Below are 18134 nucleotides of genomic sequence, written 5' to 3'. Positions count from 1 at the left end.
TGAGGGAACACACACTGAAAGATAAAGGCTCAGCTGGAAATATTTTGGTTCTGCTGTCCCTGTGTTGCAGGACTGGGTTATCTTTGGTTGGTGTCTTTGACAAATGTGAGATTGCTTTGCAGAAAATATATTCTACCTTTGCTAAAAGCAGTTTGTTTAGGTGGCAGTGCTGAAAGTTTGTGATGCCTCCATAGCAGAGGAACCTGCTGTAAACAAATTGAAATTCTGTGCTAGGCTTCACCAAGCTTTTGGCATTAATGTGGCTGAACTAGTACAGATGAATGGGGCCCTGAAGATGCCAGTTCTGTGAAGAAGGGTCTTATTACCTGTTCCGAGGATTTACAGATATTGCAAAGAAATTTACATAAACCGGAGAGTGTGAAGGGTGTTGAGAGAAGGGAGGATATAGAGGCTTGATGTTTGAATGTGTGTGCATGTCTTGAAGTAATGTGAAGATCCAGGCTGTTAGAGAAGCAAATTAGCTGGATGTTTCTACAGAAATAATTTCTAGCTGGATGTTTCATCATAAAAAGTAAAAGGGGATTGATCATGGCAGTCCAAATTTGTACCACTTAGCTCTGCAGATTCAGGAAGAGTTGATAATCCCACTATGCTTCGTCAAGTTTTATCTGCAAACCCAGAGAAACAGATACTTTTTAATGGTGTGTGGGCACATTGCCCCTCCTTGTCCTAGTCCACTGCGTTCCCTGACTCACGTCTGCGCTGTCTCTCCCAGGTATCCCTACTGGAATACCGCAAGCGGAAACAGGAGGCCAAGGAGGGCGGCGATTCGGTGCGAGGGGCAGGGACCCCTACCCGGCAGGGCAGCAGCTCCTCTGGGACCGACACAGACGGCCCGTCGGGCTCCGCAGCGCGAACTCCGTCCTCCCCACAAAGTGGCTTCTCCCCTTCTCATCCCTCCCTGCCTCACGTAGAGGACGTCAGCCCACCGGACTCGAGGGGCTGTGGTTCTTCATCATCACTCAGCAAATCACAGGAGAGCATCAGCAGTAGGTGGTGAGTGTTATCCTTCCAAACCAGCCTGAGATTGCTCCACAGGGCAGGACTGAACTCTAGGAGGCATTTCCATAACAATATGTGCTGTGGGATGGATTCAGTTGGGTCTCTTGGCATTGTTCTCTTTCTTAATTGCCAAACAACCGTGAAGGACACCAGCAGCCTTCTCAGCCTGCCCTTTAGTTCTTGGTTTAAATACCAAAAATCTGTTTTGAAATGAAGTTAAGCAGTTGTTGCTATTCCACCAGTTCCCTTTTGAGGTCTTGGGTTGGAAGGTCTTGCCCATGCAATGAAAATGTAATCCAGATCTTTTCTTGATGAACCTCCACACTTTTTGGACATGAGTGATACTAAGTCCACTCCTATTCTGAAGGGAAGCTCACAGCCCTGTGCAGCTTTGCGTTTGAGAAACAGGGACAGAGCAACAACTTCAGCTTTCCCAGTGCCCTGTGAATACAGCTCAAAGAACGGTTACCAGGCTGTGGTTGGTGTCTTGCCAAGTGTGGCTCTGTAGTGCCAGTGCAGTGATGGCTGGGATGTTCTGACTGGAACTGTGTAGGACACTGGCTCTGCTGTTCTGCATTCAGGTTCTGTTCGTGCTCACCACAGGCAGAAAGGCACACACACCTTTCCTGATGCTGATCCTCCACGTCCGTGGCTGTGTCACTGCTCAGCTAATGGCAGGGGGATAGCAAGGAGAGAGATGCAAAGCAATGCTGAAGGCAGTGAGAAGTACGAAGTTTATGTTGAAAGTGCTTGGGTACTTGGGTGAGTTTGCAGGAGTAATAAGATCTCCTTCCTTCCTTTTTCCATCAATTTTCAAGCAGAGATTAATAGAAGCAATTTGTCTTGTATCTCTCTGACAGTTCTCTGTCTACCAGATGACCTTCTGCCAGATCCTGGGACAGGCCACAGCTGAGGCAGTCTGCTAATGATTAGTTTACCATCATTGTTCTATTATCAAATAGTCTATACAAGTGATAATATCCCATGCTCTTCCCCTCCTGTGCCACTTCCTTCTGCCTGTAAAAGAGCAGAAAAAAAAAAAAAACCAGGTGAATGAGCTGAAACTAGTTCAGGGTGAGGTGTCAGTGTGGCATCCTTGCTTTAGTAGCATGTTTTGTGTGCTGTGAGCTTCATCTGCTGCTCCTCAGCAGGTGCTGCTCTGGCTTCAGTTTCTCACATGGTTTCAGGAGCAAGTATTGTGTGAGAATAAAGATCCTATTGTTATGGAACACTGGATATGAAGTTGAAACCATGCTGATACGTTTTGAAATGGGATTAAGTAGATTTGCTGCCCTTTAAATTCTTGGGTTTCTGTGTTTTAATGGGCAAGGCTGACAAATGTACAGTCACCTTGTACTTTTAAAAAATACATTAGAACCTGCATGTTTCTGAGCTGAAGTTGTGACCTAATTTCATCTTTAACTCTCAGTGCTTACATGTCAGATACATTTCCAGATAGTCACAATAATATTAGGAACAGAAGAAAATGGTGGGAAGTAAAATTCCATGCGTTAATTTGTAGAGTTTTCCAGATTTTTGCTGAATTCTGCAGTAATTGCTGATAGCTTTCATTTTAAAAAAATGGAAGTTTGTCTCCTTCTCTTGCCAAGATACAACCATCACAAAGTAAACAGATGTGCTGCTGCCCAGTAAACCCAGCCTTGCAGCAAACAACAGCAAAACAACAAGCAGCCAAGGAAGATGTGAATTCACCCCCTCACCCCATTCACCTCCATGAGGTGTGAACTCTGGCCTCTTCTCCCTTCTGCTTCAGTGAGGGTGAACTTCAATGTCAGGGCTATTTATTTAAAAAAACAAACAAAAATAATTAAAAAACCATTATATAAAGCACAGTTTTCAGTAAATATTTAAAAAATAAGTACAGAAATCAGTTAATATGCTGTTAGACTGCGTGCTTATATGGTATGCAGTGCATTTAATATAATCTAAATATATAAATTCAGGCATTTTAAAGGCACACATTCTTCAGTGTCCAGGGTGAAGGTGTTACAAATCCCAGGTTAAGGTGATGCTGTCTTATATGCTGAAACATGTATTTCTTCAGAGCTTGGGATGGTCCTGTGCATGGTAGATGGAGTGTTGACCCAGAGGTCTGGGATTTGTCTGTGGCCCTGTTTTTCTTCAACAAATTGGCTTTAGGAAAGCCATTTCACCTCTCTTTCACCCTCAGACAAGACATTTATATAATGGAGCGATATCTAGCACTAATCTTGAGTGGAGAGTTTTCACACTACAAAATAAGTGGGACAGAGTGTCATTAGTGGGCAAAATGGCCAAGCAAGTTCTGCTGCAGGAATGTTGCATTATCCAGCTGTTGTCTTGGCACTGTATTACCATAAAGGTATTGAGTTCCCTTCTTTTCAGTTTGAATAAAAGTAATTATGGAAAATCACTGTATTTAATCTACCAGGATTTTCAAAATGCTGTTGAATTTCAAACCTTTTTTTTTCTGTAATCAGGTGATTTACTGAACTGGATGTTTTGACCATGTTTTTGATAGAAGACTTGATTTTCTGGTCACGATAGCCAGGGACTGTCAGTCTGAAATCCCACCAGAGGTTTTTTACATGGCAAAGGCAGTTCAGAAGTTTATTCCTTATATGTCTAAAGACCTGGTAGTCTCTGATCCTTCCTTTCTGCAGTAGGGGTTTCCATTTGCACTGGCGTGATACTGGTGAACTTAAGCAGAGATTTTAAAGACAAACCCCATGTTGTGGTTACACCAGGGAGCCCTCATCCCCTGTGCATTGCTCATGTTGTTCCTGGCTGTGTAATAGCAGCCGTCAGCTGTTCCTGGGTTTTTGTTGCAGGATGGTCCCGACATCGGTGGAGAGGCTCCGAGAGGGCCGGGGGATACTCGAGAAGGTGCTGAGGAGTGGTGCAAAGGTGTCCCAGAGACACGAAGCCTCACCTACCTGTGACAGTGCTGTTGAGAAGGATGCAGGTAGGACAGTGAAACTTTTGGACATTTGGCTGTGGGAAATGGTGGCCACCTTGTCTGTGAAGTCAGTTGTACCTTCATCTTTAACATTATCAAAGTTGCCTTCTGCAAACCATACTTTATTGTTATTCATGTTTGCTTGAGCCTATATCCCTCTTCTATTAGACCTGGAAGACCACTAGGTTTCTCCAGGGGTTGGATTCAAGACTGCCTGCATCTTGGCTCTGACAGGGACAGCTTCTTTGTCCTTGGACAGATGGGTTAGTACTTCATGTGCTAGGAAAGTGCTATCATTTAATTCCCATTGGCTGAACATTCAGACAGGTGTAATGTCTTATTTCTGAGCATTTTAGGGCAAGTATGTATTTACTTCATTCCAAGTCAGACTTTCCCCCCCCCAGTTGCAGTAAGGTGTATTTGAGATCAGTCTCTGAAAACTGGTGTTTCATCAAGGGTTTTCCTGATTTTGTACACCCAGGCACATCTTTTCAATTCTTTTTCTTCATCCAGTCTTGAGAGGAAATCCTCTTCCCTATCAAAAATGTCACAGTTTCATGGGACACTACTGGGAATCTCTTCCCTGTCTTTCCCATACTAGTGGAAGTGGCTTTCTTGGCCCTTCTTTTTCAGAAGGGTAGGCAAAATCCTGGCTCCTGCAACAGGCCTTTACCCACTGTAACCTGTACATCTCTGTCTCGTCAGTCTCACCCAGAAGTTAGGCTGGAATTAAACTTTGATCTGCAGTGGTACAGTCTTCTTTCTTGTTACATAAATCCCATCCCAATCTGAGCTGTGAAAACCTAATGCTGCAGCTGACAAAAGTCATCTGTCTCCTTCATCCCAGCACAGCAAAATACATTTTTTTCTTCTTTTGCTTAGTGTGGCAATTTCTTCAGCAGCTTGTTTAGATTCTACTTTATGTTCTTGTTTAGATTTTGTGAGCCATCTTCCCTCCCCCAGTTGCTGCTCTGCTTCTTCATGAAACAGATGGGTGGCCGAGTCTGTGCCATTCCTCGTAGCACCTGGAATGGTGAAGATGCACATGTTCACTTGATGCTGTAACAGATAATACTGAGGGGAACTGAAAAATCCCAAACTTGGAGGTTTGCTGATGAGGCATATAGGAATGAAATGGAAATTGTGTGCATTCCACGCTTCTGAGAACTGCAGCTGCTCCCAGCTAAAGCTGTCACTTCATTTATGCTTTAGGTTGACACAGGCCAGTACTGCCAAGAAAAGCAGTTCTTCGTGTCCTTCCTAGTGCAGGTATTGGGAAATGGGGGAAGGAAAATGTTGGCTTTAGCTTTTAAGTTTACATAAAGCAAATTCAGGAAAGTCATAGTTTATTTACCCTTTGTAATTTAGTCTTTCAGTAGTCTTTAACTTGTCAAGGATTTTTCTGAGAACCGGCACTGGCAGTGGATTGTGCAGCCCTGCCAGCATGCCCGGCCATTTAAAAAGCAGTCTTTAGATTTCTTCTGATTCTCATACTCGACTTCTGTGAATCACAGCGATCTCCTGGATTGAACAGTTAGTCTCTTCAGTGCATGACTGCTTAACAAAACATGCCCTGAACTTCCAAATTTTGCCTTTTGCAGTACTGGGAGTGTCACCTACAGCAAGTCCAACAGCCACTTGCTGCATCGATGTAATTTCAGACATGGAAGGTGGCACAGGACACGTGCTGGAAGCTTCATGCCCCAGTTTCTGTGCAGGTCTGTGCCCTGAGGAAAAAGGCTCCTGAGCCTCAAGAGCAGACAAGCTCTGTCCAGTTCCTTGTTAGCTAAGGCAGCACTGTAGTGCAGCACAGAGAGGACAATGGCAGCAGAGCCACGGGCACTGCTGGCACTGGTGCTCATGCCAGTGCAGCTGGGGCAAAGCCAGACCTGTCTGGCAGAAGTACAGAGCAGGCTGAGGCAGCGTGTCCTGTTTCATGACTGAGACACATCTGTCATACAAATTTGATACTAATACCAATAGTGTTTCACCAAGGCATTTCAAATCTGGCTGCTGAGAATCCCTGAGATGCTGCAGATAAACAGCTCTCTGTCATTAGTCTGCAACAGAACTCTGATGTGAAGCCTCCTCGTCCCAACAGCTTCACCCCTACTGAAGAAAGCAGGATTGCCAGCCATGGTTACAGGGGTAGCAGCTGAAACATCCACATGGCTCAGGGGCTGGGTCACTGCAGTAAGTACTTCTTGCCTACCCTTGGAGGAAAACCTGCCACAGGATCCTGCTGACAGCCCTCCAAGAAGGGACAGTTTTGTCTCCTGAGCTTTAACTGTATCCATTGTGGATTCCTGTGACCAAGGCTGAATGGGAAATTGCCAAGACCTTAGAAACCATCTTCTGCCTCTGGTATCCTACTGAGGAGCCAGGGGAGCCCAGGCTGTGTCCATGCTGAGTCTCCAGGTGTGGCCATTTGGACAGGCTGGTCCAAGGCAGGTGGGCTTTGTGCTAAACCAGAGTGCACTGGGGTGAGGGGAGCAGCCCTTCTTCACACGTGTGGCTGTTTGTACATGTTAAGGTTTCCCAGTTGTCTTCTACTGGGATTTTCAGCTTCTGGAGTGCTGATGCCTGGGAGGCTGCTCTGGTCTCAGCTGCTGCTGGATGCAGATCACGAGGGCTGGGCTCTGTCTGTGGTGCCATTTGAGAGGGAGCTGCTGTCCGGCCTCAGTCCGGAGGGTGAGCTTTAACGTGCTGCCTGTACATTGCAGACACAGCAGAAGGAGACACTCCTGAAGCCCACAAAGGACCAGCAGTTTACAGTCCTTCTCGGTACAGCTACCAGGTAAATGCTTTCATGTATTATCTGCACATTCTGAAATAAAACCTTTAAAGAGATAAGAGGGGAAACTGGCCTTGGCTCCCAATTGTTCCCTGCTGCACTAAGTACCTTCATCATGAGAAAGAGGTAGGAAACGTGAAAGTCAGTCTGACATGCCTTTTCTTTTTTTTCCCCACGCCTTGTTCAGCTGCTGCAGTCTGACAGTCCCCAGGCGGAATCACAGACCCTGCTCCAGCAGAGCTCCTCCCCATACAGAGGGCACCTCGCGCCGTCTCCTGGATACAGCTACCGAGCAGCAGCACAGAGGACAGGACACAGCCTCTCCCATGGTTCCTCAGAAACATCCCTCTCCTCCACCTCATACTCCAGCCCTGCCCACTCGGTCTCCACAGACTCCTCTGCCCTGTTTGCAGGGACCTCGGGGTATTTCAGCAGCCAGCAGCACTCTGGCAGCGTCAGCAGCAGCCTCCTGAGGAAGAGCTGCCCCGCGGCTGCCAGCCCGGCACAGCAGACGGCTGTGGACTCTCTCTCCTCCGAGTCGGGCTCCCAGCCCTGCACGGGCGTGTCAGGCTCCTCCTCCGCTCCCCAAAGTGCTCGCTCACTACAGTCAGACTTGCGGACTATCAGTCTGCCCAGCTCGGGGCAGTCTGTGCTCTACCAGGGCTCCCGGGGCGCAGTGATTTCCAGTGCACAACACTATCCGCACCGCGGGGGAGGCAGTGTCCACCAGTACAGACTGCAGCAGCTTCAAGGTTCTGGAGTAAAGACTCAAACAGGACTTTCCTAGGACTGCCTGGACTCCAGGAGGACAAAACTGCCCATAGCTCCTTCCAGTCACCTCTGGAAGTGGCTCCTGGGCCGGTGTTGGGAGCTTGCACCTGATGCTGGGGTGCCAGGGGTCAGAGGCTGAGGTCTGAAATGCACGGGTGAGATTTGTGAGCAGTATTGGCCTCTGGCCTGGTAGGAGAATGCAGATTTCTCTGAAGCGGAGACTGTAGCAAAGCAGTTCCCTGATGCGTGGGTACATTGCAAAAACAGAAACAAAAACAAAAAGGAAAAAAAAAAAGCAAATGGTTCAAGTGCAATGACTGTGGCACAGCCTCTGTCTCTGGTCCGTGCCCGTGGCCACAGTCACTCATGCAGCACGGACACCATTATGAATTTGAAAGCAGTTTAAAGGAAACGTTGGGGGAAGTTAACTCCAATCTCTTTATAGGTCAGGTTCTCAGTGCGTTCTGGGGAGGGCTTTAATCCGTTACGATCATTCCAGTCACAAGCAGACGAGCGCACACAGCTGCCTTTGGGCCTGGGTCACCACTGCCACTGTCAGAGCTTTTCCAGACAACAGTCTCTACAAATGTGAACTAGCACGGGAGGGGCTTGGAGCATGTGCCTGTCGCTGCAGAGGGTCTGGGGTGCGCTGTCATGTGCTGCTTCCTTGTAGGGCTGTCGTGAACGAGTGTTCTAAGGTCGCTTAAGGAGTCTGTGAGCAGGAGCACGGCCGAGGCTGTGCTGTCACGTGCTGCCGTGCCGGGGGTCTCTGGCTCCTGATGTGGAGACACAGGGGGGGTGACTGGGGGCCAGGTCAGTCAGGTGATGCTGTGGTGCACGGAGGCTGCAGGCGGAGGAGCGGGGGCTGCCGAGGGGCGGTGCTGGGGCGTTGGGTGCAGACCCCGGGCTGTGCCGAGCCAGAGGCTCTTGGGGCAGTGCTGTGCTGATCCCAGCTGCCGTAACCCACCGAGCATGGCAGGAGAGCCAGCCCAGACACAGTGCGCTGTCTGTTCAATTCCATACGATTGCCAGCTTCTTTCTCACTTGTTTACTGTAATATCGGGCGTGTTTTTATTTATCTAATTTTATATTCAGTTATAACCATAGTAGGTTAGCTAATATATGACAGGTGTCATCCCTGGTGCTGCAGTGGAACTTCTCCTTTCTCTTGGATAACATAATGCTGTGAGTCTGTCTCCCCTGTCCTTTCAGATGCACAGTCTTCTTCCTCTTTTTTTAGGACTGTTACAGGTTTCTCTAATTCACAATTGAAATCAGGTGTTTGTTCAGCCTAGGGGAGACTTTTAAAATATTGAAACAAAGAGTAACTTTCTCACACTGTCTGGCTGTGAGCGTGTTGGGATGGAACTTGTCACCCCGCAGTTGGGTGTCTGTATACTGTATAAAATAGGTGTAAACTTCACTTGGCTTAGCCCTGGGAATGCAGCCTCCCCTTTCGTGCTCTGAGCAGCACGGGGCAGGCAGGCTCTGCCCTGCCAGGCAGCGGGAGGGGGCCAGGGGGGCCCTGCCCAGAGGCTCCAGCACCTTTGGGCGCAGCAGGGGGGCAGGAGGGAGGGACCCTGGAAAGCTCTAGGAAAGGTGGGGGCTGTAGCTTCTTACTCTAGTGGAGTTTTTACACCATGCTGTAACATTTGAACTTTCACAAGAGATGTAATAATTTTGATAATAAAAATACTTAACTTGAAAACTGGTATTTTAGGGGTTCTATTTCCTTACCACCTTGAGCCCAAGATATGGGGTGAGGGGGTGGGAGTATACTGGTCTCCCTTCCTTGTCCTTGCAGGGTAAACAGAGGAGCAGCCTTGCAGACCTCCCTTCTGCCAGCATTTCGTGTGAAGCCAGAGGCTGCTTTGGGAGCTGCTGTTCCTGAGGAAATTCCCTGAGGTTCTGGCTGGAGTTTTGGGATTGTGGCTGCGCTGCTGTTCTTGCTCCTCATCTTGGGAGGAAATGGTGTAGAGGATGTCCCCTGCACCACTGCACCTGCTTCAAAACCTGGTTTCTGGTGTGCTGGTAGCCAGGGTTTTCATGTTGTTTGCCTTTTCCTTAGGAAGCCTGAGATAGGCTGAGCCTGGAGTGGGGCCTACAACGTGTTGCCTGCAAGTGCTGGTCTGAGGTGTCCATGGCTGGTGTTTGACTGCCCTCACCATGAGAACATCCCCCCTGACACCTTTTGGGACGGTGTCTGCTGTGGCTTATCCTCTCCCTGTGCATCCCCCAGAAAAGTCTGATTTCATCTCCTGTACTGCTTCCCAAAAGCAACTGTGAGCAGCACCAACCCCCCACTTCTCTCCCAGCAGCTGACCCAGCCCACCCTCAGCCTGTCCTGCCATCTGCCAGTGCAGGGCTCACCCATGCTCTGAGAATGTCCTGTACCAGCGAGGCCAGAGCTGGCCAAAGCTCTCCAGATGTCCAAGAGTTCCCCATGCTGCCGTCACACAGCCTGGAATACATCCCTGCTCCTCTACCAGAGCATGCCACTGGAATGACCGGCCACGTAAGTTGTTTTTTTCCATCAAGACACTAGAATTTTATGAATTTTAGGAGGCTGCTATCAGCCTGTGTCTGCCTGTGAGCTGACAGACCACTAATGGTGCACAGTGAGCAGGCAGAAGGGAGGGGCTCAAAAGCTCCTAAGGATGGATGGGATCCCTGCCCCACCTCCTGCCTTGTCAGGAGTGGGACCCTTTCCCTGGGGACTTGCTTTGGCCAGAGCTCCTCTTGTGTGCCGGCCCATGTGGGTGGAGGCTCAACCCACAGGGCACAGGGAGGGCTCTCCACCCTCCCTTCCCCACCACAGCTTGGACACCATGTGGGGTCCTTTGACCTCCTTGCAGACCACCTCCTCTGTGTCGGCAGTGCCGGGAGGAGCCCGTCCCAACCCTCCCCACACCACAGGGCTCCGAGCTCGTCTGGTTTGAATTATATTTTTCAATAAGGTTTTGTGAAACACTGTATCAAACTTTGTACTAAAATACAGATATATTACAGCTACTGTATTCCTTTCTCCACTGATTTTTCTTGGTTTGTTTTTCCAATTCAGCTGGCAACAGCACTCACAAGCTGGCAAGGCCCGGGTGCTGCCAGGGGCAGGGGGTTCCTGCTGACCTCGTTCCAGGGGGGCAGCTGCCGGAGGGATGTGGGCACCACCAGGCTCGTGGCACCCACGCCGTCCCGGGTGACTTTGGCTCCCAGATGGTGTTTTGGCACAGCTCCATCCCTCACCGCCACCCTGCAGGGCCTCAGGGCACCACTTACCTGCTCCCACCAGCCCCTGGTGCCCGGTGAGGCGATGGTTCCTGCAGAGTACTTGATGCCATCCCTCAGCAGCCTGCATGCTCTGTGGCCCCATCCCGGGACCCACTCTGCTCCCTGCTCCCCGGCCTTGCCCAGTGCCTGGGTCCAGCCCTGCCAGGGCCCCCTGGGGGCCCTCCCCTGCCCGAGGCCCTGCGAGGAGCTCCGGCTGCTCGCACTGAGACGAGGCCAGTGCTGAGGACTTTATTGCATTGCGAGGGCTGCGGTGACCCAAGCCCCCGTGGCCAGGGGAAGCCCACACGCACCGGTCTGGCCAGCAGAGCCACAGCCGGGCTGCGGCCGCCCGCGCCGGGTGTGGGTGCCGGCTCTGGGGTGCTGTGTGGGGGCCATCGGGGCCGGACAGCTGCCCCCGGCTCCCCGCGGGACCGCGAGGTGCAGCCAGGAGGCCGGGTGGGCACAGGAGGGCTCGGGCATACCCGGCCACGCCGTCACCAGTGGAGATAAAGCACCGTATGGGGAGGGAAGGCGTTTGGCAACAGCCCGCGGCCGGCTTGGGGAGGGGTCTGGCGGGAGGCGGGGGGTCCTCCTGCGCCCGCCCAGGGGGATTTGCATGTTCAGCTGCTCCCACTTACCAGGGCTTACATTCAGCGGCGGAGCGTGTCGGGTGTCCCACAGCCGGCAGCAGCGAGGCCCCGGCGTCCCCGGCCACACGCTAGGAAACACCGCGTCCTGGGGCCGGGCTCCCGGGGTGGGGGGCGAGGGGGCTCGAGTCACTTTACCCTGTTTAGAGAACATGAATTTACATGTAAAAGTAGGGGTTGGGCCCTATCCCGGCCACCGGGTCCCCTGGCCGTGGAGACAGGATCACGGAGCTGTACAAAATGGGAGTGGGGAGGGGTCCGGGACCCGGAGCAGCCGGCACGGGGCGTCACTGGGTGCGCGTTCGGGTGGGAGGCAGCGGGTCAGGAGTCCTGGGGATGTAGAAATCTGTTAAAAACTCCGAGACTGTTTTTTCCTTGAAACAAAACCGCAGTTGGATGCTGTTCTTGAACGAAGCGCGTTTGAGGCATCCTCCCCCGGCGGCGGCCCGCGGGCAGCGCGGGGTGCGGAGCTGGCAGGGTGCGTGGGATGGCGGTGCCGGCGTGGACATGGAGGTGGCCGTGGATGCGGCGGGCGGGCGGCGCATCCCTGGCGCGGGCGGCGGGGCCCGGGGGGCGGCGCGGGACGCTGTGTGGCCGCTGGCAGCAGACGAAGGGCAAGAGAGGGAGGGAGCGCCCAGGCTGCCGGCCATGGGAAGAGGGTCCTGCCGCGGACGGTCGGCCTTATATCCTCTGCGGGGAGAGCACAGCGGGACGGGGACGCTGTTGGGCAGGTCTTATTGCACCATCGTGCCACCAGCACATGCCTGTCCCCATCCCTGCCGCGCCCCACCCTGTCCCTGCTGACTCCCTTCCCCATTGCCCCCAGCCTCGCTGCCCGCACAGGCAGGGTTCCCCCATCCCAAGCCACGCAGCACACCCAGACACGCCACACAGTCAGGGCCAGGGGACAGGACAGTGACACTCAAGACTTACCGCAGTGCCAACAAAATCTGTGGAAATAGAAGAGACGGGCGTCAGGCAGGACAGAGGCTCGGCAGCCCACTCCCACCCTGCCCAGCCTGCCCTGCTTTGTAGGTGGGAGTTAAGCCCATGGGACCCTTTCCAGGGTGCTGGAGGGGCCAAGCCCCCTGGGCTGTTCCCACCCAGGGTACCCCCAGGGTCCCGGGCCCCTCGGCACTGTGGCTCTCACCTTTGCTTTCTGTCTTGAGCTCCTCGTGCAGCAGGTCGTTCTGCCGGTTGCCGAGGACAAAGGCCAGGAAGGAAAGGATGAGGGCGTTGAGGATGCCGATGATGGCCAGGATGTAAGCCCAGCGCACGGAGCAGTCGCCCAGGGAGTATTTCCCTGTCTTCTCCCCGCACATGTCCCGTATGGTCTCTGCATCCCAGCCGTCAGGAAAGATCATACAGCCCAGCACCAGGCAGAGCGCTGCAAGGGGGAGAGGAGGGAGGCATCAGAGAGGACAGGGGGTGGCAGTGCCAGGCACTGAGCCCCCCAGTCAGTGCATGAGTGCAGCCCACACCTAGCAGGGAGCCCATCTGGGCCCCACGACAGCCAGGTGACATGGCAGGTGACAGCCACTGCTGCCCCAGCAGCCCCAGGGACTGGGTTTGCACGTGGCTGCCCCAAATCTTGCCCATGCACAAATGGGAATTTCAGGGTCTTGGTTTCTTACAGCATCAGTCACAGGATCAGTGGTTCCCCATGGGCTTTCCTCATCACTGCAGACTCCCTGCATGTGGGCAGGAGCCACCAGGCAGGAGCTGCGGGCAGAGATGCTGCATGCTGAGAGGATCATCATCCCCAGGAGCCCCTGCACCCAACCACCACCTATCCTGCAAGCTCTGCTCCCAGAGGGGTCACCTTCCCTGCATGCCTCCATCCTGCACGCTCCATGCTGAGCAAGGAGACATCAGGGAACACAGGGAGGGAAATGCCAACACAAAGCCTGTGACTGTCAAGGTAAGAAGGTGACGTTTTTTCTAACTACAGCAAGTATAAAAGCTCCTTGCCCGTATCAGCTGGGAAGGCTAAAAATAGTAATGATGTTGGCTGGGGTGCCCTGCAGGTATTTTTGCCCTGAGTTAGGGAAGAACCAAGAAGCTTGTGCCAGCACCAGTGAGGAATTGTATCCCCTTCCCTTACTGCTGTAGGGACAGCAAACACCCTGCAGGCACGAGTGCTGTAGCAGTGGCCCCAAGGGAGGGCAGCTGGTGGTCTGGCACAAGCTCTCTGGGTGCTGGCCTGTGCTTTGAACTGCTCTCAGGAAGGAAAATCCCAGGAGGGAGGGAAGCACGTGCCTGGGAGCAGGTATAGCCCTCGCATCCTGATGAGCTGTGCCAGAAAAGGGTAGGGACACTGAGGCGAGTAGTCCGTGCTCTGGCATATAATGCCATGTGCCAGCTGCTGCCTGGTCTCTCCTCTGTCCACATCACAAACCTGCTCTGTAGAAGAGTCCTTGCAGGCAGCAGTGAGCCCTGCATGCTGATTTAGGGCCATGCACAGCCCCGGTGCCACCCCGGCACCGCATGGCTGCTTAGGAGCTGACAAGCTGGCACCTCCAGTACATCGTCACCAGGGACTCCCAGCCAGGCACAGGGTGTCTGGGGGAGCTCCCTGCCCGCTGGGACTGGGCCAGCCCAAAACCATCCCTCTGCAAGGAAGTACAATGAGCACCAACGCCGTGCTCTGCGTGGTAAATGGTGAGGAGCAGCCTGGCCTGCTGCTGACCTGGGCACCTTGGGGCAGGATGGCATTAATTCAGCCAAGGGCCTGAAATAAAGGGGAGCAGGTGCAGCAAACCTGTGCCAGGGACTGTTCCTGTGAAAGCAAGATGCTAAGAGGATTTTAGGATCCACTGAGCTCCCAGTGCAGTGCAGTGTGAAACAAGCTAAGGTGCTCTGTGGCCATCCCTGGCAAGGGGGTGAGTTTGTCCCTGCAGCTCAGAGCAGCTCAACACTCTCTTCTTCCCATCTGTCCTATATGTTCCCAGCAGCAAGCTGAGTCCTCTGCTCTGTCACAAGCAATTCCCTTTTCTGCACATCCCCAGCCCATCCGATGTCCTGGAAACACCTTCCCGTGCCTGCAGCAAGGAGTGACATTGAAGAGTGGAGCAAGAGCACGGGGGATCCCCACATGGTCCACAGGCCTCAGCGCTGCCCTCTGCAACAGCTCTGAGGGGTGCAGGATCAGGGCTCTGCCTGCACCTGCCTCCAAATGCCCCAAGATCCCTTGCAGACCTGCAGGAAAACCTTGATTTTTGTTTAAAACAGCCTATTTCTACACCTTGCAACCGCATGAAAAACACCAAGTGATGACTCCTACTAGAGCTGCTATTAGAGAGGAAAAAATAACCCAATTCCCATTCATTTTGCTTTTAATTCCTGTTCTTCTGAGGGAGTGGTGCTCGTCCTCACTGACAGTGGCACCAAAGATGGCTGGCTACTCTGTCACACCCCACAGCTGCCATCCTTCTCCCAGGCCCTGGGCTCCAACTCCCTCTTCTATAGTGTTCCCAGTTGGAAAGGCATTTCAGTGATTGCTGGGGGAGGGTGTATGCAGAGGGAGGATGATCCTGCTGGGGCTGGGGTTCTGGCCCCGGGAAAACTAACATTTCTTGGCTTTTACAGCTGGTTCACGGCTTCCCGCTCCTCAGTGCTCCCTTGTCAAGGTCCTCTAGAAATGAAACAGGCATCTCAAGGGCTTTTGATATCCTTGCAAAAGAAATTAATCAAAGGGAATGTAACACTATGACTCAGGCCTCAACACAAGAGGAAACTCCTCCAGGCAGGATAATGTTTCCGAGTACAAGGTGCATTTAACTAATTTGTCTGAGTAGCCCCATGTTTGCTGAGCACCACAGCTATCCCAGCACTGCACCTGTCCTGAGCAGCTGTGCCTGCAGGATTAAAATCTGATTTTTTAATCACTTTTTCTGTCCAGTTTAATCTGCAGGTGTGGGTGAAGATTGGCTTTAACTGCTGTTGCCTGCCATGGGTGGAAGAAGCTCAGGACACGTCCTGCAGATGAGAGATGCAGCCTCCCCCTGAGCACAGGCACACAGAGCATCACACCACCCTAGGACACGCAAACTGGAAAATGTGGGGTAACAGGGGAAAAACAGTAACCACTGGGGCCCAAAGGGGCTTGTTAAACCTGTTAAATCTGGTGTGAGCCCCAAGCCTATGGGGAACAGGGGCTGGGCTGTGATACTGGGGTCTGGAGTGGCTGCTTCTCACTAGAAAACGTTCTGAGAGCTGAGCACTAAAGGGAAATGGGACAAACACAGCCCCCCTCCCTTCCCATAAAAGCTGAAATCCCTCAAAAATAAATGAACACTAAGGGCAGCGTGCTCAGGACGAGTAGCACCGGCCATTTACACAGACACGAGCTCCCTTACGGCATTTTGCTCCACAGGCTGTTTCCGTGCCAAAAAATCAGCAGGATTCAGAATAGAGTTATGAGTTTGTATGAATCAGAACTGACAGTTACTTTATCTGGAACAACGGTTAAGGGATGTAAGCTCCAGGACACGAGCGGCTCCGAAACGCGCGGCTCAGCCCCTCCCTGCGAGTACACAGGCACATTAACAGCCGCTACGGGAGGGGCGCGCTGCCGTGCAAGCCCCGGGGCTGCTGCCGTGGAGCACACGGCGCTGGCTGGATGCAAGAAATAGGCTGAATCCCTGCTCCTGTCCCCGCTGCAAGGCAGGAGTGGCAGTGGAAGGAGGGGGGAGTCTTCAGGAAAGCTTTTCTGGGGGCCGGAAGAGGGTAATTGATCAAAGGCTAAGTTTTTTTGAGGTGATGTAATTTTTGCTGCAAGGTCAGCAGGTGGAAGTGGTTCACCTGAAAGACCATATTTTGGCTTGAGGATACAGGATAGAATCACAGAATCACGGGGTAGTTAGGGTTGGAAGTGACCTGTGGAGATCACCCAGTCCAAACCCCCTACCGAGGCAGGGTCACCTAGAGTGGGTTACATAGGAATGCATCCAGATGGGTTTTGAATGTCTCCGGAGAGGGAGACTCCATGACCTCCCTGGGCAGTCTCATTCCCAGCAGCTGTCCCAGTTATGCTCCAAGCTGGTTTGGAGCAGTGCTATCTGCCTCGTATTTTTTCATTATGAAAATCCATTAATGACTTTTATATCCATGAAAACAATTGTTTTGAAACCTCAAACTCTGAGAGGAGTTGGCTCTCCAGCAAGTCCCAGTCAGGAAGATGAGCCTGTCCTGATGTGGCTCAGCAGAGTCACCACATCACTGCCAGCACCAGGGAGGGTTTCAGGGCTGTGGTGCTGGGGCCAGATGCTGCTCTCCCTTGGGTCTGAGGCCACATCCCCATACCACACAGCCCAGCAGCTGGCAATGGGCTTCCTCAGCACTCCTCTCCTTGACGTGCCAGAATGATGCCGTGCAAGGGGTCCCCACTCAGAGGCTGGCAAATGCAGCTGAGATGCAGAAGATGAAGCCACTGCTCAGGGCTCTGCCTCTGCTCACAGCCCTTGGAAGGGCCTGTCTGAGAGGTGAGTGTAGCTCTGAAGGAGTCTCCCAAAGGAGAAAAGGGCTCAGCTGGATATGTATTATCACACTGTCCATCAGGTAAGGTGCCTGGACACGGCATAGTGAACTCCAAAGTGCTAAGATAAGGACAAACCCCAAGGCTACTGTCAAAGGCATGGCCCTGGGTGTCATGCATCCCTTGGGAAGCTGGAAGGTCTCACCACACTGACTGCTGGACCTGAAGCACAGAGAAACACCTTAAAATGTGGCCAGTTCATTCCTACATGCAAGAGGGATGGTGTGCTCAGCCGGCTGCCTCTTTTGACCCTCAGTAGACTGTAAGTACAAAACTGAAGACCCCCTGGAAAGGGAGCCCTGGACCCACTCAAAGTGACTGTCCTGATGGGAAGTGTGTGAACACAGTGTCCCACAGAGGTGGCTGGGCTTTCTTAGTCCGGATTAGTGCTGGGCACCAAGACAAAGCTTGGAGTTAACTCACAGGGTTACTGTGTCTTATGCTACAGCAGAGGATCAGGGAATCAGAGGAAATGCTCAGACTCCTGGGCAGCCTCCCCAGTACATGGTGGTGGTGTTGTATTCCTATGCTCCAGTCTCCTGCAAATGGATCCTAAGGGGCATTGCCATCACAGCCCACTTCTCTTCAAGTAAGCATCATCCTGTGGGACTTTCTGAAGGAGCTGCTTCACTAAATTTGAGTACTGGGGTGGCATCAGGTGCTGTCAGTCACACAGTTGTTGACGTGCTCATGTTAAGGGCCCATCTCTGGTTTTGTAACAGAAGGATTTAGCAAAATCTCGTTTTGCGTTACTGGGATTTTGAACAGGGCAGATGGCCACGTTCTATTTGCGATAAAGCAGAGCCTTTCCTCTTAATTAGATCCAGTTTCTTCCTAGGGGGGCAGTGGCTTTTGAGCTGGAGCTTTCTGTCAAGCTCTAATTAAACTCTGCCTTGATTGTTGTCCACTAATTAGACATTGATGATTTAAACTTTTTTTTTTTTGAAAGAGATCCTGAATTCCTCATCCTCCTCCCGACACTCCTGCAGAGCCCATCCCGGCAGAGCCCATCCATGCCCACACTCAGCAGTCCTGTACTCTGCACCGGCCATCCCAGAGGAACAAGGTGGGGACACCTCTGCCCCATATCTCTGCCAGTTCCCTTGTTACCTAGTTTTCCCCAGTGAGACCAAGAGA

The 18134-nt window shown here is 52.3% G+C and overlaps 2 protein-coding genes across 9 annotated transcripts in view; one reads left to right on the top strand and one right to left on the bottom strand.

The window, feature by feature from the left end:
• The window catches only part of SETD5 (SET domain containing 5), a 64963-nt gene extending 55708 nt beyond the window's left edge, over positions 1 to 9255 (top strand). The window contains exons 21-24 of the mRNA XM_050313118.1: positions 737 to 1017; positions 3855 to 3988; positions 6706 to 6779; positions 6964 to 9255. Of these exons, the coding sequence (XP_050169075.1) occupies positions 737 to 1017; positions 3855 to 3988; positions 6706 to 6779; positions 6964 to 7563 (1089 nt within the window). The 3' untranslated portion in view covers positions 7564 to 9255. The remainder of the gene's footprint in view (positions 1 to 736; positions 1018 to 3854; positions 3989 to 6705; positions 6780 to 6963) is intronic.
• The window catches only part of LHFPL4 (LHFPL tetraspan subfamily member 4), a 28385-nt gene that overhangs the window by 6735 nt on the left and 3516 nt on the right, over positions 1 to 18134 (bottom strand). For 3 of the 8 annotated variants that reach the window (XR_007628706.1, XR_007628705.1, XM_050313138.1), the window contains exons 2-4: positions 12612 to 12848; positions 12395 to 12411; positions 11453 to 11600 (exon numbers count right to left, since the gene is read on the bottom strand). Coding sequence is in view for 6 of the 8 variants with exons in the window: in XM_050313138.1 (XP_050169095.1) it covers positions 11453 to 11600; positions 12395 to 12411; positions 12612 to 12848 (402 nt within the window). In the remaining 2 variants the exon portion in view is untranslated. Of the gene's footprint in view, positions 1 to 1011; positions 2041 to 2744; positions 2822 to 10473; positions 12152 to 12394; positions 12412 to 12611; positions 12849 to 18134 lie in introns of those variants that run through there. The other 5 variants (XM_050313136.1, XM_050313137.1, XM_050313139.1 and 2 more) reach the window with 5 other exon arrangements.

This window comes from Myiozetetes cayanensis, unplaced genomic scaffold (genome assembly GCF_022539395.1).
Source record: "Myiozetetes cayanensis isolate MyiCay16 unplaced genomic scaffold, myiCay2020 scf18, whole genome shotgun sequence".
Taxonomy (NCBI): domain Eukaryota; kingdom Metazoa; phylum Chordata; class Aves; order Passeriformes; family Tyrannidae; genus Myiozetetes; species Myiozetetes cayanensis.
Note: the sequence above shows the minus strand (reverse complement) of the source record. Positions and strands in the feature narration are given on the sequence as shown.